This window comes from Linepithema humile, chromosome 7 (genome assembly GCF_040581485.1).
Source record: "Linepithema humile isolate Giens D197 chromosome 7, Lhum_UNIL_v1.0, whole genome shotgun sequence".
In the NCBI taxonomy this organism is placed as follows: Eukaryota; Metazoa; Arthropoda; class Insecta; order Hymenoptera; family Formicidae; genus Linepithema; species Linepithema humile.
Genome location: NC_090134.1, coordinates 9,171,404 through 9,198,582, shown reverse-complemented (window position 1 = coordinate 9,198,582; position 27,179 = coordinate 9,171,404). Strand labels below are relative to the sequence as shown.

The 27,179-nt window shown below is 28.1% G+C and overlaps 4 protein-coding genes across 16 annotated transcripts; all 4 read right to left on the bottom strand.

Annotated features, from left to right (window-relative positions):
- Positions 1-2,510: 2,510 nt before the first annotated feature.
- LOC105675797 (odorant receptor 49b-like) lies at positions 2,511-8,713 on the bottom strand. 9 transcript variants are annotated; one of them, XM_067359990.1, is made up of 12 exons: positions 8,584-8,713; positions 8,254-8,476; positions 7,758-7,877; positions 7,510-7,627; positions 7,131-7,395; positions 6,912-7,040; positions 6,711-6,801; positions 6,389-6,525; positions 6,163-6,295; positions 5,923-6,086; positions 5,610-5,851; positions 4,677-5,504 (listed from the first exon to the last, which is right to left on the bottom strand). In XM_067359990.1, the coding sequence occupies exons 1-10, from the start codon at positions 8,619-8,621 to the stop codon at positions 6,033-6,035; spliced, it is 1,308 nt and encodes a 435-aa protein (XP_067216091.1). In that variant the 5' UTR covers positions 8,622-8,713; the 3' UTR covers positions 4,677-5,504; positions 5,610-5,851; positions 5,923-6,032. The 9 variants fall into 9 exon arrangements, with proteins under 9 accessions (XP_067216093.1, XP_067216095.1, XP_067216096.1 ...); XM_067359993.1 differs by having other exon boundaries at positions 6,389-6,458; positions 6,711-6,748; XM_067359992.1 differs by lacking the exons at positions 5,923-6,086; positions 6,163-6,295; positions 6,389-6,525; ... (5 more) ...; positions 8,254-8,476; positions 8,584-8,713 and adding exons at positions 2,511-2,650; positions 2,747-2,879; positions 3,024-3,169; ... (3 more) ...; positions 4,117-4,234; positions 4,361-4,480 and having other exon boundaries at positions 5,295-5,504; positions 5,610-5,850.
- Positions 8,714-8,930: 217 nt separating this feature from the next.
- Positions 8,931-11,661, bottom strand: LOC137001311 (odorant receptor 22c-like). Of its 3 annotated transcripts, XM_067360013.1 has the most exons (9): positions 11,280-11,656; positions 10,776-10,895; positions 10,532-10,649; positions 10,153-10,417; positions 9,934-10,062; positions 9,748-9,838; positions 9,421-9,566; positions 9,138-9,270; positions 8,931-9,063 (listed from the first exon to the last, which is right to left on the bottom strand). In XM_067360013.1, the coding sequence occupies exons 1-9, from the start codon at positions 11,421-11,423 to the stop codon at positions 9,010-9,012; spliced, it is 1,200 nt and encodes a 399-aa protein (XP_067216114.1). In that variant the 5' UTR covers positions 11,424-11,656; the 3' UTR covers positions 8,931-9,009. The 3 variants fall into 3 exon arrangements, with proteins under 3 accessions (XP_067216114.1, XP_067216113.1, XP_067216115.1); XM_067360012.1 differs by having other exon boundaries at positions 9,043-9,270; positions 11,280-11,661; XM_067360014.1 differs by having other exon boundaries at positions 9,043-9,270; positions 10,776-10,952; positions 11,280-11,406.
- Positions 11,662-11,670: 9 nt separating this feature from the next.
- Positions 11,671-13,670, bottom strand: LOC105675657 (odorant receptor 22c-like). Of its 3 annotated transcripts, none has more exons than XR_010891385.1 (7): positions 13,562-13,670; positions 13,184-13,445; positions 12,967-13,095; positions 12,787-12,877; positions 12,454-12,599; positions 11,931-12,303; positions 11,671-11,864 (listed from the first exon to the last, which is right to left on the bottom strand). XR_010891385.1 is itself a non-coding variant. In XM_067360041.1 (7 exons), exons 1-7 carry the CDS (start codon positions 13,563-13,565, stop codon positions 12,041-12,043), a joined length of 819 nt encoding a protein of 272 aa, XP_067216142.1. In that variant the 5' UTR covers positions 13,566-13,670; the 3' UTR covers positions 11,671-12,040. The 3 variants fall into 3 exon arrangements, 2 of the variants coding, with proteins under 2 accessions (XP_067216142.1, XP_067216141.1); XM_067360041.1 differs by having other exon boundaries at positions 11,671-12,094; positions 12,171-12,303; XM_067360040.1 differs by having other exon boundaries at positions 11,671-12,303.
- On the bottom strand, positions 13,187-26,926 carry LOC105675658 (uncharacterized). Its single transcript, XM_067359045.1, has 29 exons — positions 26,786-26,926; positions 26,353-26,469; positions 26,152-26,269; positions 25,820-26,081; positions 25,587-25,703; positions 24,476-24,566; positions 23,928-24,064; positions 23,545-23,740; positions 22,072-22,239; positions 21,630-21,749; positions 21,429-21,546; positions 21,048-21,309; positions 20,815-20,931; positions 20,642-20,732; positions 20,103-20,239; positions 19,778-19,910; positions 19,280-19,352; positions 19,022-19,038; positions 17,983-18,126; positions 17,654-17,773; positions 17,438-17,555; positions 17,045-17,309; positions 16,782-16,898; positions 16,628-16,718; positions 15,983-16,119; positions 15,658-15,790; positions 15,466-15,591; positions 15,322-15,394; positions 13,187-13,262 (listed from the first exon to the last, which is right to left on the bottom strand). Exons 1-27 carry the CDS (start codon positions 26,924-26,926, stop codon positions 15,535-15,537), a joined length of 3,597 nt encoding a protein of 1,198 aa, XP_067215146.1. The 3' UTR covers positions 13,187-13,262; positions 15,322-15,394; positions 15,466-15,534.
- Positions 26,927-27,179: the final 253 nt, after the last annotated feature.

Sequence of the window (27,179 nt, the reverse complement as noted above, 5' to 3'; positions counted from 1 at the left end):
ATTTTTTTTACCGATGCGATGCGATCTTCCAATGATCCTACAAACAATCTACCAAGATTTAAAATAAAATGTTTCGTACTTTTTTGCAACAGAAACAATATCATTTTTTACACATGTAAAGGTGCTAAATATCATTGAAGATTGTACCTAAATCATTGCAAATGATAAGTCGACCAAAATAAGAAAATGTATAAAAAAACATTTTGGGTGTTTTTTTTTGTTCATTTTTTATCATTATATTGATTTTGAATTTTGTTCCTATATATAAATTTGATTATATCAAGAAAATATTTTACTTATGCAGTAATAATTACGTCACTATTGTTATTTTTTGTGCTACATAATTGCTTATTATCAGAATATGTATATTAGAAGAATGATTACATATAATAATGATAATGATAATTCTTGAATATTATATCCAAATGACATTACCTGAAAAATTTTAGATACGAACATACTAACAATTTCAATTAAAACTGACAATGGTCATTAATCATAATTGGTTAATATAAATTATAATAAAAGTTTGACAGTAACTAGCTGTGTTATAAGAATCTTGTTGCTGATTGACACAATATATATTATAAGTACATTTAAAAATGGAAAACTTTAACTTACCCGGAAAAAGCTGACAAAACTCCCACAAAGTACACCGGTTGCTATTAAGAAGAAGAACATTATTTTAAATTTGGATACTATTTAATTGAAGAATTTTTAAGAGAAAGAAAGTACATTGTTCTATATATATATGTATACAAATGTACCGCATTTATATGTAATATTATAAATGCCAACTTCATTGCTTCACGATGCATATCCACGGCATAAATCAATTCCTTGTAAATCGAGAACTCGTTTCTTGGACTATTTTTTTAATAATTTTTTTGTAATTTACAAATTGTCATTGCTTGCTCGATACGGTAACTAAGCGATTGTTTAGTGAATTATTTAGGATTTTGTTAAACTTCAATATATTTATATTGACATATATGTTTTTCTATCTACTTTCTTAACTAGCAATTTGAAACATTCCGCAAGCATACTATTGACAGACTAGAAGTATTGTTGCTGTTGATAGCAGTGCTACTCCCCCTATAAAAGAAACTACGTTTGAATGCAATATAATTAGATAGAAGTATCTATCTTGATCGACAAAGTACTCGGTTACAAGCAGTAGCGCAGAATGTGGTCGACTTTCATTTATGGACGGCAGGATATTGCCAATGCGCAGCCAAAATAGGTATAAAATTAAATGAATCCAACAGACGTGGCATGCACTAAAGAACGTTTTAAAATCACTGTATTAAATAAAGAATTTCTGACAAATTTGTTAAATGTTGTTAATGTTATTATAATATTCGGTATCTAATATGAGAAAGTAATGAACTTGCACATTAATATAGGAGTGTAACATTTCCCGTAGCTGCTGTACCTTTTTATGATACTGATTTCATTTTCGTCCGTTAGCTGGTCACGAAAGTGTTGCAATTGCTCTAGCAAATATTTCACCTGTCATTTTAACAATATTAACAATATTCTAAACGTTTTTCTTTGTTAAATGCAAAAAAAATTTTATTTACATTACAGATTTATTTACTAAAACAGAAATATAATACACAAATCGATAGTTTACTTACAACATTATTATTAATACCGAATATACTGTATGTAGTCACAAAGCTAATATAAATTAATGTAGATGGAGAACGCGGATGATGAGATCTGTAAAGCATTTTGAAGTCAGAAATAATGCGAGCTACAAGATATAATTTTATTTAATAATATGTATCAAACTGTTAGCATGTCATATTGTTACTGTTTAGAAAATTGTGTGTTCTAAATCATTAACATATAAAATTTTCGCGAATAGTTTATATATAATTATAATTTTATATTATCGTATTTGGTATATTATATTTTTATATGTTGCAGTTATATTTTAATTATACGCTATTTTTTAATAATAATTTGCAGTCTTTAATTATTAATATTTAATCGCAAAATGAAGGATTGCTGAAAAACATTATTATTGTATTTATTACGTTATCATATATTTTAGAATATTAACATACCTGAAATACAATAAAAGAAATTAAAATAGTAAAATATATTGGTAATTAAAAATGAACAAGTTTAGATTGCTTACAAGGCCATAGGCTCACCACGAGTAATAAAATTTGATTATGGCTTATGCATAAAGTTTATGAACTACATCTTTCTGCGAGCATCAAGATACATTTGACGGTAATTTAAAGTCGGATCACTTGCTCTGTCTTTTGCTAAGTTTTCTAAACTGTCTTTTAGATATTTCAAAACCAACTTCTTTTAATTTAAACTCTAACAAAAATTGTTTAATTTGATTGCCCAATTCAATATAGTGTATTATATTTATATTTATATATTTATATTTATATATTTATATATTTATATTTATATAGTGTATTATATTTAATAGTGTATTATACTATATATAGCAAAATATTATTTTAAAATCAAACCATTTGCAATTTACTTTTTAACGATTTATTAGCTTTTATTAACTATTAACTATAATTTACTATTATAATTGTATTTTAAATTGATGTGTATCATGTTAACGCTGCGTAGAGTAAAGGACAGTAAAATATGAAAATGCGGTGCTCAGCAACTGTAATAAAATAGATTCTTTCTTATTTTAGTTATTTTATTTATGTGATGTTGAACACATTTTAATACATTTCTTACTGTTTGATATTTTTCTTACCATAACAGCATTTTCCAGAGATGCTACAAACAGTTTGCCTAGATTCACAGTAAAAACTTTGGTACTTCTTTGCAAAAGAAACAGCACCATTTTCTGTACATGTAGGGGTGCTAAATACCATTGAACACTGTATCTACATCATGAGTTAATAATTTATGAGTTAAAATATAAAAATTTATAACGTTATGTTTACTTTTTGAATCAAATTAGTTTTGATTTTTATATCAAAGAGCATGTTACGTGGATATGATTATATTACGTAAAAGTTTCTTCTTACACAGTAATAAAAACGTCATTATTATGTTCCATAATTTCTTGTGCGCAATAACTGCCTATCATAAGATACACAAAGTGGGCGGCTACAAATAGAACCGGCATGACTAGTTCTTCGATATTAAATCCAAATAATACTGCATGAAAAATCTGAAGTACGCAAGCATTAACAATCTCAATTTAAGTTCACTATTATTGTCAATAAAAATTAATTAGTTTAAAAATTGGCAGTTTAAAATGGCAGTTAAAAATTGGAATTTAAATAGAGATGTTATAAAACACTTTGTTCCTGACCTACACTATGATTTTAAATACAATTAAGAAAGATATTAGACAGAACTTACCCGATAAAAATTAAGGCTGGCGCAAATTACACCGATCGATATTAATAACAAGAGCATTACCTCAAATCTGGATGTCGATAACTGCGAGAATCTTCAAGAGGAAGAAAATATATTATTTTATATATATTTTACATGTAATATTGTAAATACCAACTTCATAGCTTTACGATGCATATCGACGGCATAAATTAATCCCTTATAAATTAAATTGTGGCTTTTTAAGCAGTTTTTTCTTGAATTACAAACTGTCATCGCTTGCTCAACACGGTAACTGCAAGCGATATTTCAGTCGTAGTTACACAATTTTTGACTAATTTAATATTTTGATATGTTTATAGATGTGTGTTCTTGCACGTCTATCTTTCTTACCTTGCAATTCGAAACATTCCGCAGGCCTGATGTTGACAGGCTAGGAGAACCATTCCTGTTGCTAGCATTACTGTTCCCCCTATGCATGAAGCTGCGATGGCATGCAACATAATTAGATAGAAATATTTTTCTTGATCGACAAAATACTCGGTCACTAGTAAGAACGAAGGATGTGATCGAGATTCGTTCGTGGGCAATAGGATATCGAGAATACACGGCCAAAATAGGTATGAAATTAAAACGAATCCGACCATTATAATAAGCACTGAGGAACGTTTCAAAATCAACATACATTTAATTAATGATTTACGACTAATTTGGTAATTAGTTTTAATTATAAGACACAAAAGACGTTTCGTGTCTAAAGCAAAGATATTAACTTACGCGTGCATAAAGTTGTGTAACATTTCGTATATGTGTTATACTTCTTTATGATATTGATTTCATTTTCGTCTGTTAGTTGGTTACAAGTGCGTTGCAATTGCTCTAACAGACATTTTACCTATCGTTTTAACAATATTCTATATCGTTTCTTTTTGTAAAATTTGAAAAAAATTCCATTTATATTGCACAGGTTTATTAACCGAAAATGAACAAGAATGTGATACACGATCGATGGACTACTTACAATATCATTATTACTTATGAATGAACCGTATTTGATCATAAAGGTGGTGTAAAATAATACAGATGAGATAACGTTGATGATAAGATCCGTAGTGCATTTGAAAGTCACAAATGTTGTCAGCTACAAGATATAATTTTATTTAATAATTTACATTTCAACTGTAGTTTTAAAAAGGTTCTAAATTAGTGTAAAGTATAAAAAAAGTTGTAAGTTGGTAATATAATAATTTCTTTAAAAATCTGTAAGAATCATTATAATTTTAAATGAATGGCGGCGATAATCATGATATATGAGTATCATAGGCGATTTTTTGTTCAAATATAAGTTGAAATTGTGAAATCAAATTTTTTTGTACTTGGTTTTATTTTTAATAGAAATAATTTTTTGTATTTTTTTTGGATACATATATACAAGTATTTATTGTTTACATCGATAAATTGCTATAGATTACTATTTCTTCTTATTTTTGTATATAATGCATACAGCAATACAGCAATAGAGTAAATGTTTTGAAAATTTTATATTTTATGAATAACCTCTATATTCAAGTTTTGACCCCGTAAGCACAGCTGTTTTTTTCCGCAATGATTTATGAAATAAAACTTGAAATTGAATTTTTGCTAAAAGTTTATGATGCAAATGAACAAAATCTGGATTCATTCAAAAATGAAATTATTTAAGCGTTTGTGTGAACACCTAAAAGCGCAACTCACATTAACAAGAGTTCATGACATTGCGTACAAGAATACATATATTCATTGAACAACAATTCCAGTATTGTATTTATTAATAAAATGAAAAAAATGAATACGTTATGTACAAAAACAAAACAGGAAGTAATAATCCGTAGTAGTTTTCCGATCCATATAATAAAAAGTTCACGTATGCTCAACACAGCTTATAATCCAATATTTAAAATATAACATTGACATACTTGAAATATAATAAAAGTGATAAGAATACTAAAAAATATTATCAACTGAAGTTGAACAAATTTGGTTTGCTGAAATGGCCATAGACCAACGATAAGTAATAGAACTTGGAGGCTGACATGTGAAGGTTTTATGCAGATCATCTCCCTATACACATCGAGATACATCTGACGGTTCGCTTGTTCTTTTCTATGCGTAGACCAGTGAATATTCTATACGTATGTTTTTCTTATTTAAGTTTCAGCAAAAATTGCTTAATTTAATATAAGTGTAACGCACAAAATAAAACATTTCTCGAGCTATTTGCAATTTAATACCTTTTTTTTGAAAAGAATAGTACGGTTAAACGATCGATTCGGCGCCGATATACATTTAACAGGTGTTTATTTCTCATGGAGGAAAACTCTATGAAGAGATAGCACGCCACGCATGCGTATTTCATATTTTTCAACAATGCATTTTAACGTGTTTCATTTTAGTTCGTGCGCTCATATGTTACGTTTGGCTCTTCAAAGGAACGGCAATTGCTCAGAACGTCACATTAGCTATTAATTTATTGCTGGTAAAAATACATATTATATTATATTTTGCGATGTGTTTTCTGTACTTTTGCATTTTTTTTATACTTACATTTTTTATAATTATATCCATAATTGAATTAGATTTGCATCTAATTATGGCTATCTTCTTTTGTATCTAATTTTTTCACTATTGTTATTTTTTACTATTAATATATTATGTTAATGTTGCGTAGAATAAAGAACAGTGAAATATGATATTGAAGTGCTCAGCAACTATAATAAATTTTTATTTTTTATTTGCACATTTGTTATATTACATATATTTGGATACAATGGATATTTTTTTTACCGATGCGGCACTTTCCAATGATCCTACAAACAATGTACCAAGATTCAAAGTAAAAGTTTTGGTACCTTTTTGCAACAGAAACAATATCATTTTTTGTACATGTAAAGGTGCTAAATACCATTGAACATTGTACCTAAACCATTGCAAATGATAAATCGACAAAAATAAGAAAATATATAAAAAACATTTAGAGGACGTGATTATATTTTGTTAATTTTTTACTTACACAGTAATAATTACATCATTATTGTGATCCATGATTTCTTGTGATACATAGTTGCTTATCATCATGTATACTACAAGAACGATTACATATAATAATGGTAACGACAGTTCTTGAATATTATATCCAAATGATATTACCTGAAAAATCTTAGATACGAACATACTAACAATTTTAAATAAAACTGACAATGGTCAAAATCAAAATTAGTTAGTATAAATTATAATGCTAATTTGACAGTAACTAACTGTGTTATAAGAACCTTGTTGCTGATTGATACAATACATATTATGAGTACATTTAAAAATGGAAAACTTTAACTTACCCGGAAAAGGCTGAAACTCCCACAAAGTACACCGGCTGCTATTAAGAAGAAGAACATTACTTTAAATTTGGATATCATTGAATTGGAGAATCTTTAAGAGAAAGAAAGTACATTGTTCTATATATATATGTATATATATGTATGTATATGTACTCTGTATATATATGTACTGCACTTATATGTAATATTATGAATACCAACTTCATAGCTTCACGATGCATATCCACGGCATAAATCAATCCCTTGTAAATCAATAACTCGTTTTTTAGATTATTTTTTTCGTAATTTTTTCGTAATTTACAAATTGTCATTGCTTGCTCGATACGGTAACTATGTTATTTTTTCGTCAATTATTTGGGATTTTATTAAACTTAACGTCAATATATATTTTCAAATGCGTTCTTGTATCTATTTTCTTACCAAGCAATTCGAAACATTCCGCAAGCATACTGTTGACAGACTAGAAGTATTGTTCCTGTGGATAGCATTGCTACTCCACCTATAAAAGTAGCTGCGGTTGTATGCAATATAATCAGATAGAAGTTTCTATCTTGATCGACAAAGTACTCGGTTACAAGCGGTAGCGCAGCATGTGTTCGAGTTTCATTTATAAACAACAGGATATTGGCAATGCGCGGCCAAAATGGGTACAGAATTAAACTGAATCCAACAAACACGGCAAATACTAAAGGACATTTCAAAATTACTATATTTAATGAAGAATTTCTGACAAATTAGTTAAATGTTATAAATGTTATTATAATATTCTGTATTTAACAAGAGAAAGTAGTTGTCTTACACATTAATACAATGGTGTAATATTTCCCGTAACTGTTGTACCTTTTTATGATACTGATTTCATTTTCGTCCGTTAGCTGGTTACAAATATATGTCATTTGTTCTAGCAAATATTTTACCTATTATTGTAACAATTTTTTATTTTGTTTTTTTTTTTCGTAAATTACATGCTCGTTGTGATATTAATATTGTAAGAATTATTGACAGAAAATAAACAAAAGTATGATACATAACAGACGATCTACTTACAACATTATTATTAAGACTGAATGAACAATATTTAATTATAAAGAAGGTGAAAAATAATACAGATGAAAAAACGTTGGCGAAAAGATCCACAGTACATTTTGAAGTCAGAAATGTTGTTAGCTACAAGATTTAATTTTTTTTATTCAACAATTTGCTTTGAAACCGTTATTGTTGTATCTGGTTAAAAAATTTCCTTATCATTAATGCAATAGTACCGAGAAGGATGCGCGCGCGCGTGTATGTGTGTGTGTGTGTGTGTATAATTTTATATAATTATATATTAAATAAGTTGTGTGTAGACCATTGTATAATGCGAGTAATTACAATAAAATGAATTATGTCTATGTAATAATTATATTTAAATTAAACATTCTTTAATGATATTTTTGGCGTTCCATAAGGATTAATATTTAACCGCAAAATCAACGTTTCCAAAAAAGAGACAAATTATTAGCTTATTTATTAGATTATTAAACATTAAAAAATATTAAGATACCTGAAATACGACAATGGTGATCAAAATACTAAAAAATATTGTCAGTTGGAGTCGAACGAATTTAGATTGTTGATAAGGCCATAGGCCAACCGTAAGTAAGAGAATTCGATTCAGATTGAAATGTAAATAGTTTCTGGAGATCATTTCTTTGCGCACATCTGACGATGATAAAGTCAGTTTGCTTATTCTTTCCTTTAACCCCAGCCGAATGAAGATTCCACAGCTATTTTTTCGAATTTAGATTCTCATAGAAGTTTTTTATTTTAATGTAAATGTAAACGCACCATATAATCGTTTAACTGTATAAATGCCTCTGTGAATATGACTCACTCGCAATTCAATACCCTTTCTTTGGATGGGGATATCATTAAATAATCGATTTAATGTCAACAGAAATTTAACAGATGTTTATTTCTCATAAAGAAGAACACCATGAAGGGATAGCACGTCGCGCAGGCGCATTTCACATTTTCTAACAATGCATTTTAACGTGTTTCATTGTAGTGCGTACGCTCATATGTTACGTTTGGCTCTTCAAAGAATCGGCAATGGCTCAGATTGTCACATTAGCTATTAATTTATTGCTGATAAAAGTACATATTATATTTAATGATGTGTTTTCCGTGCATTTGCATTTTTTTAATACTTACACTTTTTTAAATTATATCCATAATTGAATTAGACTTGCATTTAATTATGGCTATTATCTGTTCTAATTTTTTCACTATTGTTATTTTTTACTACTAATATATTTTGTTAATGTTGCGTAGAGTAAAGAACAGTGAAATATGATAATGAAGTGCTCAGCAACTATAATAAAATACTGTTTTTTTTCTATTCGTATAAAATGTTATGTTACATATATTTGAATACATTTTTTTTACCATTGCGGCACTTTCTAATGATCCTACAAACAATGTACCAAGATTTAAAGTAAAAGCTTTGGTACCCTTTTGCAACAGAAACAATATCATTTTTTGTACATGTAAAGGTGCTAAGTACCATTGAACATTGTACCTAAATCATTGCAAATGATAAATTAACAAAAATAAGAAAACGTATAAAAAACATTTTGGGTATATTTTTTGTTTATTTTTTATCATTATATTAATTTTGAATTTTATTCCAATATATGGATTTGATTAATCTCGTTAATTTTTCACTTACACAGTAATAATTACATCATTATTGCGATCCATGATTTCTTGTGATACATAATTGCTTATCACCATGTATATTACAAGAATGATTACATATAATAATGGTAACAATAGTTCTTGAATATTATATCCGAATGACATTACCTGAAAAATCTTAAATACGAACATACTAACAATTAATTCAATTAAAATTAGCAATCCTTATTAATCAAAATTAATTAGTATGAATTATAATGAAAGGTTTGACAGTAACTAGCTGTGTTATAAGAACCTTGTTGCTGATTGACACAATACGTATAATAAATACATTTAAAAATGAAAAACTTTGACTTACCCGGAAAAAGCTGAGAGTCGTGCAAAGCACACTGGTTACTATTAAGAAGAAGAACATTACTTTAAATTTGGATATCAATGAATCGCAGAATCTTTAAGAGAAAGAAAGTACATTGTTTTATATATATATGTATCTATGTGTATATATATATGTACTGCACTTATATGTAATATTATAAATACCAACTTCATAGCTTCACGATGCATATCCACGGCATAAATCAATCCTTTGTAAATCGAAAGCTCGTTTCGTAGACTTTTTTTTTCGTAATTTTTTCGTAATTTACAAATTGTCATTGCTTGCTCGATACGGTAACTATGTTATTTTTTTGTCAATTATTTGGGATTTTATTAAACTTAACGTCAATATATATTTTCAAATGCGTTTTTGTATCTATTTTCTTACCAAGCAATTCGAAACATTCCGCAAGCATACTGTTGACAGACTAGAAGTATTGTTCCTGTGGATAGCATTGCTATTCCACCTATAAAAGAAGCTGCGGTTGTATGCAATATAATCAGATAGAAGTATTTATCTTGATCGACAAAGTACTCGGTTAGAAGCGGTAGCTCAGCATGTGTTCGAGTTTCATTTATGGACAACAGGATATTGGCAATGAACGGCCAAAATAAGTACAAAATTAAACTAAATCCAATAAACACGACAAATACTAAAGGACATTTCAAAATCACTATATTTAATAAAGAATTTCTAACAAATTAGTTAAATGTTATAAATGTTATTATAATATTCTGTATTTAACAAGAGAAAGTAGTTGTCTTACACATAAATACAATGGTGTAATATTTCCCGTAACTGTTGTACCTCTTTATGATATTGATTTCATTTTCGTCCGTTAGCTGGTCACAAATATATGTCATTTGTTCTAGCAAATATTTTACCTATTATTGTAACAATTTTTTATTTTGTTTTTTTTTCGTAAATTACATGCGCGTTGTGATATTAATATTGTACAGAATTATTGACAGAAAATAAACAAGAGTATGCATAACAGACGATCTACTTACAACATTATTATTAAGACTGAATGAACAATATTTAATTATAAAGAAGGTGAATAATAATACAGATGAAAAAACGTTGGCGAAAAGATCCATAGTACATTTTGAAGTCAGAAATGTTGTTAGCTACAAGATTTAATTTTTTTTATTCAATAATTTGCTTTGAAACCGTTATTGTTGTATCTGGTCAAAAAATGTCTTAATCATTAATACAATAGTACCGAGAAGGATGCGCTTGCGCGCGCGCATGTGTGTATTAGTGTATGTGTGTGTATATATTAATATAATTATATATTAAATGAGTTGTGTGTACACCATTGTGTAATGTAAGTAATTACAATAAAATGAATTATGTCTATGTAATAGTGATATTTAAATTATACATTCTTTAATATTAATTTTGGCGTTCCATAAAGATTAATATTTAATCGCAAAATCAACGTTTCCAAAAAAGAGACAGATTGCTAGTTTATTTATTAGATTATTATATATTTAAAAATATTAAGGTACCTGAAATATAATAAAGGTAATTAAAATACTAAAAAATATTGTCAATTGGAGTCGAACGAGTTTGGATTGTTGATAAGGCCATAGGCCAACCGTAAGTAAAAAAATCCGATTCAGACTGAATTGTAAATAGTTTCTAGAGATCATTTTTTTGCGCACATCTGACGACGATAAACTCGGTTTGTTTATTTTTTTTTTTTAACCCTAGCCGATTGAAGATTCCACAGCTATTGCTTCGAATTTAGATTCTCACAGAAGTTTTTTATTTTAATGTAAATGTAAACGCACCATATAATCGTTTAAGTATCGTTATAAATGTCTCAGTGAAATTGACTCACTAGCAATTCAATACTTTTTCTTTGGATGGGGATATCATTAAATAATCGATTTAATGTAGACAGAAATTTAACAGATGTTTATTTCTCATAAAGAAAAACACCATGAAGGAATACGCGCGCAGGCGTATTTCACATTTTCTAACAATGCATTTTAACGTGTTTCATTTTAGTGCGTGCGCTTATATGTTACGGTTGGCTCTTCAAAGGAACGGCAATTGCTCAGATCGTCACATTAGCTATTAATTTATTGCTGGTAAAAGTACATATTATATTTCATGATGTGTTTTCCATGCAATTGCATTTTTTTAATACTTACATTTTTTATAATTATATCCATAATTGAATTAGGTTTGCATCTAATTATGGCTATTATCCTTTGTGTTTAATTCTTCCACTATTGTTATTTTTTATTACTAATATATTATGTTAATGTTGCGTAGAATAAAGAACAGTGAAATATGATAACGAAGTGCTCATCAACTATAATAAAATATTTTTTTTTTGTTTTATTTGCATAAAATGTCATGTTACATATATTTGGATACATTTTTTTTACCGTTGCGGCACTTTCTAATGATCCTACAAACAATGTACCAAGATTGAAAGTAAAAGCTTTGGTACCCTTTTGCAACAGAAACAATATCATTTTTTGTACATGTAAAGGTGCTAAATACCATTGAACATTGTACCTAAATCATTGCAATTGATAAATCGGCAAAAATAAGAAAATGTATAAAAAACATTTTGGGTGTATTTTTTGTTCATTTTTTATCATTATATTAATTTTGAATTTTATTCCAATATATGGATTTGATTAATCTCGTTACTTTTTCACTTACACAGTAATAATTACGTCATTATTGTGATCCATGATTTCTTGTGATACATAATTGCTCATCATCATGTATAATGCAAGAACGATTACATATAATAATGGTAACAATAGTTCTTGAATATTATATCTAATTGTCATTACCTGAAAAACCTTAAATACGAACATACTAACAATTAATTCAATTAAAATTAGCAATGCTCTTTAATCAAAATTAATTAAGTATAAATTATTATGAAAATTGTGACAGTAACTAAGATAGCAGTGTTATAAGAATCTTATTGCTGATTGACACAATACATATCATAAGTACATTTAAAAATAAAAAACTTTAACTTACCTGGAAAAAGCTGAGAGTCTCGCAAAGCACACCAGTTATTATTAAGAAGAAGAACATTACTTTAAATTTGGATATCAATGAATTGCAGAATCTTTAAGAGAAAGAAAGTACATTGTTCTATATATATATGTATTTATATATATATATATTGCATTTATATGTAATATTATAAATACCAACTTCATAGCTTCACGATGCATATCCACGGCATAAATCAATCCTTTGTAAATCGAAAGCTCGTTTCTTAGACTATTTTTTTCGTAATTTTTTCGTAATTTACAAATTATCATTGCTTGCTCGATACGGTAACTAAGCGATTTTTTAGTCAATTATTTGGGATTTTGTTAAACTTAACATCAATATATTTGTACCTGCATTCTTGTATCTATTTTCTTACCAAGCAATTCGAAACATTCCGCAAGCATACTGTTGACAGACTAGAAGTATTGTTCCTGTTGATAGCAGTGCTACTCCCCCTATAAAAAAAGCTACGTTTGTATGCAATATAATCAGATAGAAGTATTTATCTTGATCGACAAAGTACTCGGTTAGAAACGGTAGCGCAGCATGTGTTCGAGTTTCATTTATAGACAGGATATTGGCAATCCGCGGCCAAAATGGGTACAGAATTAAAATGAATCCAACAAACACAGCAAATACTAAAGGACATTTCAAAATCACTATATTTAATGAAGAATTTCTGTCAAATTAGTTAAATGTTATTAATGTTATTATAAAATATTCTGCATCTAACAAGAGAAAGTAGTTGTCTTACACATAAATACAATGGTGTAATATTTCCCGTAACTGTTGTACCTCTTTATGATACTGATTTCATTTTCGTCCGTTAGCTGGTCACAAATATGTCATTTGTTCTAGCAAATATTTTACCTATTATTGTAACAATTTTTTATTTTGTTTTTTTTTTGTAAATTAAATAATGATTGTGATATTTATATCGTACAGAATTATTGACTGAAAATGAACAAGAGTATGATACACAACAGACGATCTACTTACAACATTATTATTAAGACTGAATGAACAATATTTAATTGTAAGGAGGATGAAAAATAATGCAGATGAAATAACGTTGACGAAAAGATCCATAGTACATTTTGAAGTCAGAAATGTTGTTAGCTACAAGATTTTATTTTTTATTCAACAATTTGTTTTGAAATCGTTATTGTTTTATGTGGTTAAAAAATGTCTTAATTATTAATACAATTATACTGTAAAGCTGTGTTGCGCGCGCTCGCGCGTGTGTGTGTGTGTGTGTGTGTGTAATCTTATATAATTATATATTAAAAGAGTTGTATGTACACTATTGTGTAATGTGAGTAATTACTATAAAATGAATTCTGTCTATGTAATAGTTATATTTAAATTCAACATTCTTTAATAATAATTTTGGCTTTCCATAACGATTAATATTTAACTGCAAAATCAACGTTTGCAAAAAAGAGACAGATTGCTAGTTTATTTATTAGATTTTTATACATTTAAAAATATTAAGGTACCTGAAATATAATAAAGGTAATTAAAATACTAAAAAATATTGTCAATTGGAGTCGAACGAGTTTGGATTGTTGATAAGGCCATAGGCCAACCGTAAGTAAAAGAATCCGATTCAGATTGAAATGTAAATAGTTTCTGGAGATCATTTCTTTGCAAACGATAAAGTCGGTTTGTTTATTCTTTTTTTTAACTCCAGCCGAATGAATATTCCACAGCTATTTCTTCGAATTTAGGTTCTCGCAGAAGTTTTTTATGGGAAATATTACACCATATAATGATTGTCACCAAATGTAAACGCACCATATAATCATGTAATTGTATAAATGTCTTTGTGAAATTGACTCACTCGCAATTCAATATCTTTTCTTTAGAAGGTGATATCATTAAATAATCGATTTAATGTCGACGGAAATTTAACAGATGTTTATTTCTCATATAGAGGGACACCATGAAGGGGCATGTCACGCAGGCGCGTTTGACATCATTTAATGCATTTTAGCGTGTTTTATTTTAGTGCGTGCACTCTCGTGAGTTTGGTAGAGAAATACCGGCTTCAGAAAAATACCGGCTTGAAATAAGAACATATTTTACCTGTTATCAATTTGTTGCCGGTAAATATTGCAACATCTTTTACTCTAAAAATATCTTTTACTATAAAAATATTTTTTATATACATTTGTTTTTTTACATGTATTTTTACTATTTTAAAAGTTTAGTTAAATCTTTGCCCGATTTTTGTCAATATTTTATCTCAAATAATTTATTATTATTAATGTTCCTGTTCTTAATAAATATTGGAATTAGTTTACAATAGGTTCCAGCTCTGAATTTAAGTTAATTATATAAAAATATAAAAATTATTTAAAATTTCTGCTGTATATAATGTGCTAAAATTCTTCAAATTAGGATAATTTTTTTATTCAAATAATAATTTTCTTTGTTATTTCTTGGCTGATTTTTTCTACTAGTGCATGAGGTTCAACTGACTTCAATCGATTTAAGTGACGTAAGACTGACCCTTATTTTCAGTACACTTTACACATCCCATAGAATAGAGAACAGTAAGGTAAAACATCGAAGCATTCATCAACTATAATAAAATATATTTTTTTTGTTTTTGCTGTAATAATAATATAATCAATTAAATAACATTAAACATACTTTAATCTAAAGATTCGTTCAAATATGATCGGCTTAAAACCAAAATCTTGATTATTCCATTATATATCATTAATCTTGCTGTGTAGAATAGAGAACAGTAAAATAAGATATTGAAGTACTCATCAGCTGAAACATATCTTGTTTTGTTTTATTTACTAATAATTTTAAATATTTTAACGGAACATTTCTTACCGATGCCGCACTTTCCATCGATGCCACAAATATTCCACCGAGATTCACATAAAAAGTTTTAGTGCTTCTTTGCAATAAAAACAATATCATTTTCTGTATATTTAAGGGAGCCACATACCACTGAACATTGTATCTAAAAATGATGACAAATTGATAATTGTAGAAAGACAAAGAAATGAATAAATCATTCCATTCGCACGCTCGTTTTACGAACTACGTTAACTATGAATTTCTTATCTTCGATAATGTTAAAACTTATTTTACTTATTTTTTCAAACATTTGCCAAACGAGCACGTAATTGTATAAAGTGTAAACGTTTCTTACACAGTAGTAAATAGATAATTATTATGTTCTGTAATTTCCTGTGCAGCATGATTGGATAAGAACAAATACACGTAGAGAACTATTATCATTGTAACAGGTAATACAAGTTGCTCGATACTCTCGTCAGACGTTGCTACCTGAAAATTATTAGACGTGCATTATATTTACCATAAACTTTTTATATTTTAATCATTATATTTTACATATTGCAAATTGTATCTGCAAGTAAAGATGTGTTACGTAGCTAGTGGATTTTTTAGTTTATGTATTAATTTGTATATTATCGTAATAGTTAAATGCAGATCTTGTGGAACTCAATTTATAATTAAGTGAAAAGATGAGCAAATAATCATTTTTATGCCTTTCTGATTAATTGATATATCATGAGGAAATTATTATCTCATATATTTTTTTCTCTTTTCTCTACTCTTTCTATATTTCTCTATTCCTCACGCTTTCTTTCTCTACGAATTTCTTGATCAATTTTATTATCTCAATAATTAATACATCATACATGAGAAGCTATTTTTTTTTTTATTTTATATCTGTAGATATTTTAGCACAAATTTTAATCTAACAAAATGTCCTAAAGCTTGTTCAGAAGTATATTAACAAAAAAACTTATCCAATATTAACTGAACTTACCCAAAGGAGATTAAGAGACAAGCTAATGATGCCAGTTGCTATTAAACAGAAAAATGATCCCTCAAAACTGGATATCAAAAATTCGGTATACCTTGAACAATATGAAAGAGTGTCAATACACGTATTAAATATGTGATATCAAATATCTACTAACTCCATAGCTTTGCGATGAATATCAACGGCATAAATTATTTCCTTATGAATCTGTTTCTCGCTTTTTAGACTTCTCACTTGTAAAACGTCTACTGTCATTGCCTGTTCGATGCGATAACTATAAATATAAATAATATTGCTACTATAATAGTATACAAAAAAATAATTGTAAAAATTGTATAGTTTATTTAAACTCAAGATGATAGGCAAGGTATTGTTTATGATTTGAATTTTGTATGTTTTATGTCTTGCATTTATATTTACCTGGCGATACTAAACATTCCACAAGTATGTTGAAGATATGTTATAAGCATTGTTCCTGTCCCTACCATTGCGATACCTCCTATGCAACAAGCTGCATATCTGTGTGCAGTGATTAAAAAGGAGTATTTTTCCTCATCGATAAAGTATTCTGTTGCAAAAGGCATCGGAAGTTGTACTTGAGATTTATTTGTAGGCAGAACAATGGGACGAATATACGGCCAAATTTGCAGAAAAATAAAAAGAAGTTCACCGCTCATACCAAATACTATAAGTTTTACACAAATAATGATATAAATTATTTAATTGTTTTCAACTTGCTCATTTTTTATTGAAAAAATTACTTATTTTATTATAGAATGCATGAGAAAAATAAAAAAATATTGCCTCACTTACTTATAAGTACAGTCGTTAAACGTTTTGCTTTACTTCCGTATTTTTCTATTATGGCAATTTCTTTTTTGTCTTTTAGTTCATTACACACATTCTGAAGTTGCTCCATCAAATTCCTCACCTATCACGTCAATCATTATATATCATTTCTCTTTGCATTTTAAAAATAATTAATTTATTGAAAATTTCTTCATTAGTGATGCTTATTTACACACTTACAGTATCGACGTTAATACAAAATGAATTGTACTTGATTGCAAGACAAATGAAAAAAAATGTAGAAGATAAAACCTTGAGGATGAGATTCGGCGTACATTTTGACGTCATGAATGTTGTAAACTGCAAATAATATTTTTATTGAATTATACGCATTCAAAAATGATACTTTAGTTAGCTAAAACTATAAGCTCTAGTCAACTTTAAAATTTTTAAATGATGAATTTTTTGTTCTTTTACATGATAATAGGTACAATCTAAAATACCGCATTGATTTCTATAATTTATAATATAACTTATTTCTTAATAACACAATCAAAATAATAATCAACCTGAAATGCAATAAAACTTATCAGAGTACTAAAAAATAAGATTAATTGAAGTCGAACAAATATTGATCGCTGATAAGGCCACAAGCCTAGGATAAGTAATAGAATTCGGTTGATATTAAAATGACGAGTTACAAGATGAATCATCTCTCAGTTAGCATCAAAACGCGTTTGACGGAACAGCAGTCGACGAAAATTCACTTGCCCTCTCTTTTCGATTTATTCTTCCTTTTTTCTCTTATCGTAAATTTTGCAATAACTCTTCAAATTTAGGTTTGTATATTAGAAAACGAAATAAAATATAATTGTGAAATTAGACATTTATGTAATTTAAACAATTTTCTTGGCACTAGGGTTCATAAATGAGTAATCGATTTTACACCGAAAGCAATTTACCAGATGTTCATTCTCACACAGAAAGTTTCACAATAAGACTTTTTTATGCAAAATTTGCGCAGCCGTAATAACTGCTTTAAAGCATCGCAGTTTTATTTCTTCCATTCTGGTGTGAATATTTGTAACATATGTGTCAGCATTAGTGTTGATAGTGCTCAACAATAGTTTTTAACACATAATATAATAGAATGGCGTTGAGAGCCGTCGCGGGATGTTAGTGCGAAATTTTAATTTTTCTTAAAGAAATTAATTTATTAGTCTACGTGAGACAGTTAACTTTGTACACCGATCTCTGATTCGAGATACTTAAAGTGTACGAAAATTTTAGTACATTGTTCTCACATATGGAGAATCAATATGTACTGATAGGAATTATTAATAGTTTTTAAATTACTAAAAGGAATTAGAAACAGTTTTTAAATTACTAAAAGTAAAGTATGATCATTTTTACGTTAACTAGTCTTGTATATTTTTATAAATTTTTTAACACTTGTGTTTTTGATATCTATATTTCTTAATCGTTTAATAATTGCGCTGTTTGCCAAAAAAAGTTAAATTTATAAATATGACAAAATACTGCGCATTCTCGAAAAATTATTAAACATGCATATGCTAGGCAGTATTGGTTGATGACTATTCATCTTACAGCTTTTCGATACATATCTACAACGTAATTATGCTAGTATAAACACTTTTGATTTTCGTACTCGTTTCTATTTAGATTAAGTCTTGCTCAATATCGTAATTAGACAAACGTAATTAACATTTATTAATTACAAACGTTAAGACGTGAGCAAATTCTATGATAGATTAATAGTAGTTTTGTCAATACATTTTGTACAAAGAAACGTATTTTATTCACGATTTAAGATATATAATATATAAAATCGTAATAAAATCTTACCTAGCAATCTTAAACATTCCACAACATGTTGCCAGAACATGCTTTGCATTTTTCTCCTTGCTACCACCTCAGTCTGTATTTGAACAAGTGTTAGACAAATAATGCATATGATGTTAAATTATATTCAAAATTAAATTGTTTATTATATTTCGTACAAGAATAAAACTATATTTACAAACATTTTGCATGCATTTTGTTTAACTCAACCACAAAAATTTTATCGCGTTTGCAGCAACAATTACAGAAAAACTAAACGGCAAAATATACAGTATTGATAACTCTAAATTCTGTATCTTACTGCGGATAATCTCATATACGAAACCTGATCAATTTCAGTGGTTTAGGATTAATCTTGATATAATGTGTTATTCAATTTTTCCGCGTAGAATAGAGAACAGTACAATAAGATATTGAAGCACTTATCAGCTAGAATATATTTTCCTTTATTTTATCCATCAGTAATCTACATTAAAGATATTGTAACGAAACATTTCTTACCGATGCCGCACTTTCCATCGATGCCACAAATATTCCACCAAGAATTACATTAAAACTTTTAGTGCCTCTTTGTAACAGAAACAACACCATTTTTTGTATGTTTAAAGGAGCCATATACCATTCATTATCGTATCTACAAAATGGTGACAAATTGATATAAGTAAAAAGATAAAAAAAATGCTGGAGAATTTATAGCATACGCAAAAATTTACAAACCACGTAAACTATGAATTTATTATGTTCATTAACATTAAAATATCTATTTTGCAAGCATCAGCAAATCGAGTATTCGCACATAATTGTATAAAGTGTAAACGTTTCTTACGCAGTAACAAATACGTAGTTATTATGTTCGGTAATTTCTTGTGCGACATAATTGGATAGAAACAAGTAAATGTAGAGAATAGTTGCCATTACAATAGATAATACAAACTGCTCAATGTTACCGTCAAACATTGCTATCTAGAAAGTATAATGTAAAATGTTACAAATTACATTTGTATTAATTTGTAGTTTTTTTACGTTGTTTGTGTGTTTATTTATCCATTATCGTAACAGTAGTGCGCATATCTTGTGAAAATAATCATTTTTAATAGCAAATGGATTTTTAATTAATCAAGATATACGTTAGAAGAAAGTTTTTTTTTCTTTTTTTCTCTTTTCTCTCTTTCTTTCCCTCTTACTCCTTTCTCTTTTTCGCTATACGAATTTGTTAATTAATTAAAAAATTTTTGATACATATGTATATTTCATGAAAAGTATATTTTTCTTGTTCTTTGTATTTATAAATATTTTAGCAAATGCTAATGTAATAAAGTATCGTGAAACTTGTTAAGTGGTATATAGTTAAAACACGAAACTTACACGAACAAGATTAAGGCATAAGCTACTCATTCCGACGAGTATCACAAAGAAGAATGATGTTTCAAAATGGGTTACGAAAAAATCGGTATACCTTAAAAATTATGAAAGAGTGTCAATGTGTGTATACATACCATGCATGTGTACTAAATACCTGACATTGTACATATACCAACTTCATTGCTTTGCGATGAATATCTATGGCACAAATTATTTCTTTGTGAATTTCTTTCTCACTTTTTAGACTTCTCATTTTGATAACGTCCGCTGTCATTGCCTGTTTGATGCGATAACTATAAGTAATTTTATTATTGTTATTGTATAATTCATATTTAAGACGTTAAAAACATTATGGTAAATAATATCAATTTTTGCATTGTATTTTTGTATTCTGCGTCTATTTACTTACCAAGCAATACTAAACATTCCACATATATATTGAAGATATGCTATAAGCCATGTTCCTGTTCCTACCATTGCGATAGCTGTTATAATCCAAGCTGCATGTCTGTGTATTATGATTAAGTAGAAGTATTTCTCTTGATCGATAAAATATTCTGTTGCGATAATCGGAACATGTAGTTGAGATTTATTTGTAGATAGAACATTATGATGAATATGCGACCAAATATGTACCAAAGTAAAAATTATTTCACTGCTTATTCCACACGCTAAAAGTTATAAACAAGTAATCATATAAGCCACATTTAATCGTTTTATAATTTTAAAATTTTTATAAACAGTATAACTCATTTAACTTTAAGTCGCATAAGAAAATATATTGCCTTACCTATGATTCCAATCGTAAAACATTTGGATCTACGTCTGTACTTTTCTAGTATAGCAATTTCGTTTACGTCTTTTAATTCATTATATACATTCTGAAGTTGCTCGTACATACTCTTTACCTGTCATGTCAATAATGTTGTATATTTCTTTTTATAACATTTAGAAATAATTATTTTATTTTAAAATTTCTTATTACACTCACAGTATTAATGTTAATACGAAACGAATTGTACTTGACCATAACACACATAAAAAAAAGCGTAGAAGAAAAAATCTTGAGAAAGAGATCTAGAGTATATTTTGACGTCAGAAATATTGTAAACTGCAAATAATATTTTTATTGAAATAATGAATCACATTCAAAAAGATACTTTGATTTACTAAAATTCTAAATGTATTCTAAATTTTTTAGGGGTGGGATTCCTTGTTACTCTTCTAGAACATAAACGTAATAGTTATTGAATTAATTGTATTTAAAGAAGATATGTTAGTTAACTAAAACTATAAATTTTAATCAACTCTAAATTTCCTACGTAATAGATTTTTCGTTGCCCCTTTTTACACACTAATTTAGTAAACAAATCATATTATATATAAATTGTAATACAATTCCGCTTAAATGCACAATTGAAACAATGATATACCTGAAATAGAATAAAAGTTAGTAAGGTATTAAAAAGTAGAATTAATCGAAGTCGAGCAACTAGCGATTGCTTGAAAGGCCAAACGCCTAGGATAAGTAATAGAATGCGGTTGATACTAAAATAATGAGTCTCGAGAGACATCATCTCTGCGTGAGTGTACAGACACATCTGATAAAAAATAAATTCACAAAAGTGTACTTACCCTAGTCTTTTGATTTACTTATTTTTTTCTTATCGTAAATTTCACAAGAAATTGTCTAATTTAGCCCTAGCGTAATATAAAGCGACATAAAGTATAATTGTGTGGTCAATCTCTCGCAATTTAGGAAAGTTTCTTGGCATAGAGTTCATAAATAAACGATCGATATTACATTAAAAGCAATTTCATGAATGTTCTTTTCTCATAGAAAAATGTTCACAGCAAGGTGTTTTTCTACATAAGTCGCGCAGCCGCAATGGCCGTAATTTTCCAACTCTACAATTTTATTTTTTTTACTCTCGTATGATCATTCGTAGTGTATAGTTGTCTAAATATTGTTAAACATTATATATTTTATTAGTAGTAAGTAGTCTTATCTAACTCTTATCTTAAAAGCACTTTTAAAAGCACTTTTGATATATAACACATTAAACAGAGATATTCTAAGCTATTGATTGATGAGTATTTATACAGCTTTTCGATACATATCTACAGAGTAAATTATTATAATGTAAATCACATTTCTGATTTTTTTATTACTCGTTTCTAGATTAAATTTTGTTCAACATTGTAACTAGGCGAATGTAATTAACATTCGTTAATTGTGAACGTTAAGACGTGAGTGAATTCTATGATGGATTAATAGCAGTTTTGTCAATGTATTTTGTACACAAAGAAATGTATTTTATTCACAATTTAAGATATATTATACATGAAATCATAATAATTTTCTTATCTAACTATCTGGCACATTCCACTACATATTGTCAATATTGCTTTTCATTTTTCTCCTCGCTAGCATCTCAGTCTGTATTTGAACAAGTACTGAACAAGTGATACATGTAATGTTAAATTAAATTCAAAATTGATTTGTTTAATATGTTTTGTACAAAAATAAAATTGCGAGAGTAAGTTAAAAATCATCCGAAACTTTTTCAAGTAAAACATAATTCGGATATTGCGGATAATTTCTGCGTTACCTTAATAATTACAGACATTTTGTATGCATTTTGTTTAACGCAACTACTAAAAATTTAACGAATTTACAATAACAGTTAAAGAAAAACTAAACGGCGGAATATACAGTGTTGTTAATTCTAAATTCTGTTTCTTACGGATAATCTCTTCTATATTTGCGGATAATCTCATACGCAGAACCTGATCAGTGGTTTCATTGATTTAGGATTAATCATAATATCACATGTTATTCAATTTTTCCGCGTAGAATAGAGAACAGTACAATAAGATATTGAAGCACTCAACATCTAGAATATATTTTCCTTTATTTTCCATTTGTAATCTATATTAATAGGATATTGTAATAGGACATTTCTTACCGATGCCGCACTTTCCATCGATGCCACAAATATTCCACCAAGAATTACATTAAAACTTTTAGTGCCTCTTTGTAACAGAAACAACACCATTTTCTGTATGTTTAAATGAGCCACATACCATTGATTGTCGTATCTACAAAATGATGACAAATTGATAATTATAAAAAGATAAGAAAAAGTAATGGGGAATTTATAGCAAAAATTTACAAATCACGTCAACTATGAATTTATTATGTTCGTTAACATTAAAATATCTATTTTGCAAGCATCAGTAAATTGAGTATTCGCACGTAATTGTATAAAGTGTAAACGTTTCTTACGCAGTAGCAAATACGTAGTTATTATGTTCGGTAATTTCTTGTGCGACATAATTGGATAGAAACAAGTAATAGTAAAGAACAATTGACATTCTAATAGATAATACAAGCTGCTCAATGTTACCGTCAAACATTGCTATCTAGAAATTATAATGTAAAATATTACGGTTTACATATGTATTAATTTATAGTTTTTTACGTAGTTTTTTACGTAGTTTGTGTATTTATTCATATATTATCGTAACAGTTGTGTATATCTTGTGCAAATAATCATTTTTAATAGCAAATGCATTTTTAATTAATCAGTATGTTAGAAAGAACTATTTTTATCTTTTTTCTTTTTTTTCTCCTTCCCTCTTACTCATTTTTTTCCTCTTACGGATTTCTTTCACCAGTTTAAAAATTTTTAATATATATATTTTATGACAAGTTTTTTCTATTTTGAAATGTTTTTTTATTTTTTTTTATATTTATTAATATTTTAGCTAATGTTAATGAAATGAAATCTCGTAAACTAGTTCAGTGGTACATAAACAAAACACAAAACTTACACAAACAAGATTAAGGCACAAGCTACTCATGCCAGCTGCTATCAAAAATAAGAATGATCTTTCAAAATTGGTTATAAAATAATCGGTATACCTTAGAGAATATGAAAGAGTATTAATACACATGTATACTATGATGAATATTTGATATTGTACATATGCTACCGTCAAAGGACCCGAAGGATCGGCAATCCTAAGATTGCCTAGGCAAAGTTCAGATTGTCAAGAGCGTTCTAGACAATGTCCGAAATAAAACTTTATTTCGGACTTTGAATCCGTATTCGTCCAAATGTTAGTCGCCTGAAGTTTGCACGAACAATCTCAACCTCTGCAAAACATAGGACGCGCACACACTAGAAGTAAATTAGTTCTGTGTTTACGTTTGTATAGATTTGACATACGACTGGACCCTATCTTGTTTCGGATTTTTTCGGATATATATCAGAATGGATAACGAAATTTTTATAACTTTAATTAATGAAAATGACTGTGAAACTGCTTACTGTTATTCTTCAAATCTTCCTAAATATCGCTGTGTTAATAAAAAAGAGACAAGATAAAAAATTTGAATTTTTGAGACAATGAAATTAAATTGATCTTCAAAACTATATACTTATAACATGGTTTTAAAGAATATATTATAATGAAAGTATAACATAGAAAGAAAATAAAGTTATACGAATTTACTATCCTAACGTTGTTCCAATTCAAAATTTAAAAAATACTCTACTGAAAAGTTGCTAATTTTGAGATGTCACTTTTCTGTTAACTGAGCGATGTGATGAATCTCTCCTAGTTCTTCTCTCTTTATACATAACTTATCCAGACGAAGACTATTGTGTGAATGATTGAATTGGACAAAGACGCAGTGAACGCTTTCGACACGTACGATCATAATCGGACGTAATGATGCATCCAGCCGTTCAAACGAATATGGATCCAACGCTTAGCCTTGAGCAATCTTAAGATTGCCTAAATTATTTTCAGACTAAGTCCGAAATACAGTTTCATTTCGGACATTGCCTAAAACACTCTTGACAATCTTAACTTTGCCTAGGCAATCTTAGTATTGACGATCCTTCGGGCTTGGCTGGTGACATATATGTATACTAACTTCATAGCTTTGCGATGAATATCTACGGCACAAATTATTTCCTTATGAATTTCTTTCTCGCTTTTTAGACTTCTCATTTGGATAATGTCCGCTGTCAATGCCTGTTTGATGCGATAACTATAAATAATTTTATTATTGTAATTGTATAGTTCATATTTAGAATGTTAAAAAAATTATCGTTAACAATATTAATTTTTGCATTGTATTTTTATATTCTGCGTTTATTTATTTACCAGGCAATACTAAACATTCCACATGTATATTGAAGATATGCTATAAGCCATGTTCCTGTTCCTACCATTGCGAAACCTCCTACAATCCAAGCAGCATATCTGTGTATTATGATTAAGTAGAAGTATTTCTCTTGATCGATAAAGTATTCTGTTACAACAATTGAAACATGTAGTTGAGATTTATTTGTAGATAGAACATCATGATAAATATAGGACCAAATTTCCAGCAAAGCAAACATAATTTCACCGGTTATTGCAAACACTAAAAATTTTAAAGAAGTAATTACATAAGTCATTAAACGCATAAAAAAATTTGAAATATGTTGTCTTACCCATAATTGCAGTCGTAAAACGTTTGGATCTGCGTCCGTACTTTTCTAGTATAGCAATTTCGTTTACGTCTTTTAGTTCATGATATACATTCTGAAGTTGCTCAAACATATTCTTCACCTATCATGACAATAATGTTGTGCATTTCTTTTTATAACATGCAAAAATAATTATTTTATTTTAAAATTTCTTATTACACTCACAGTGTTAATGTTACGAAACGAATTGTATTTGATCATCATAAAACTGAAAAAAAGCGCAGAGGAGAAGACCTTGAGAACGAGATCTAGAGTACATTTTGATGTCAGAAATATTGTAAACTGCAAATAATATTTTTATTGAACCAATCGCATTCAAAAAAATACTTTGGTTTACTGAAATTCGAAATGTATTTTAAGGTTTTTGCAAGTGGGATTTTTTGTTACTCTTCTATAATATCAATGTAGTAGTTATTAAACTAAGTGCATTCAAAAAAGATACTTTAATTAGCTAAAATTATAAGTTTTAATTAACTTTAAATTTTCTGAATAATAGATTTCTCGTTGCCCCTCTATATACAATAATTTAATAACAAATTATATTATTATAAATTATAATACAATTCCGCTTAATTCCACAATTGAAATAATGATATACCTGAAATAGAATATAAGTAGTTAGAGTATTAAAAAGTAGAATTAACTGAAGTCGAGTAAATGGCGTTTGCTTGTAAGGCCACAAGCCTATGATGAGTAACAGAATACGGTTGATATTAAAATAACGAGTCTCGAAAGACATCATCTCTGCGCGAGTGTGCAGACACGTTTGATAAAAAATAAATTTACAAAAGTGTACTTACTTTATTCTTTCGATTAACTTTTTTTTTAACGTAAATTTCACAAAAAATTGTCTAATTTTGCGCTAATGTAAGATAAAGCGACATAAAATGTAACTGTGTGATCAAACTATCGCAATTTAAGCAATTTTCTTGGCATAGAGTTCATAAATAAACGATCAATATTACATTGAAAGCAATTTACTGAATGTTCTT

Coding starts and splice junctions, on each gene's coding strand:
- LOC137001311 (XM_067360012.1), bottom strand. CDS start 11,423: ATGATCTCTAGAAACTATTTACAATTCAGTCTGAATCGGATTTTTTTA. Junction 10,650..10,775: donor TCAGTCTTAATAATAATGTT/GTAAGTAGATCG, acceptor TTACAATAATAG/GTAAAATATTTGCTAGAACA. Junction 9,567..9,747: donor CGACTCTCAGCTTTTTCCGG/GTAAGTCAAAGT, acceptor TTCGTATTTAAG/ATTTTTCAGGTAATGTCATT.
- LOC105675658 (XM_067359045.1), bottom strand. CDS start 26,926: ATGTCTTTCGAGACTCGTTATTTTAATATCAACCGTATTCTGTTACTC. Junction 25,704..25,819: donor GGAATGTTTAGTATTGCCTG/GTAAATAAATAA, acceptor AATTATTTATAG/TTATCGCATCAAACAGGCAT. Junction 19,353..19,777: donor CGATGGAAAGTGCGGCATCG/GTAAGAAATGTT, acceptor GTTCAAATACAG/ACTGAGGTGGTAGCAAGGAG.
- LOC105675797 (XM_067359990.1), bottom strand. CDS start 8,621: ATGATATCCCCATCCAAAGAAAGGGTATTGAATTGCGA. Junction 6,526..6,710: donor GGAGTTTCAGCCTTTTCCGG/GTAAGTTAAAGT, acceptor AAGATTTTTCAG/GTAATATCATTTGGATATAA. Junction 6,087..6,162: donor CATTGGAAAGTGCCGCATCG/GTAAAAAAAATA, acceptor AATTTATTATAG/TTGCTGAGCACTTCAATATC.
- LOC105675657 (XM_067360040.1), bottom strand. Junction 13,096..13,183: donor GGAATGTTTCGAATTGCTTG/GTAAGAAAATAG, acceptor AAAATCGCTTAG/TTACCGTATCGAGCAAGCAA. Junction 12,304..12,453: donor AATGACGTAATTATTACTGT/GTAAGTGAAAAA, acceptor GCAATGATTTAG/GTACAATGTTCAATGGTATT.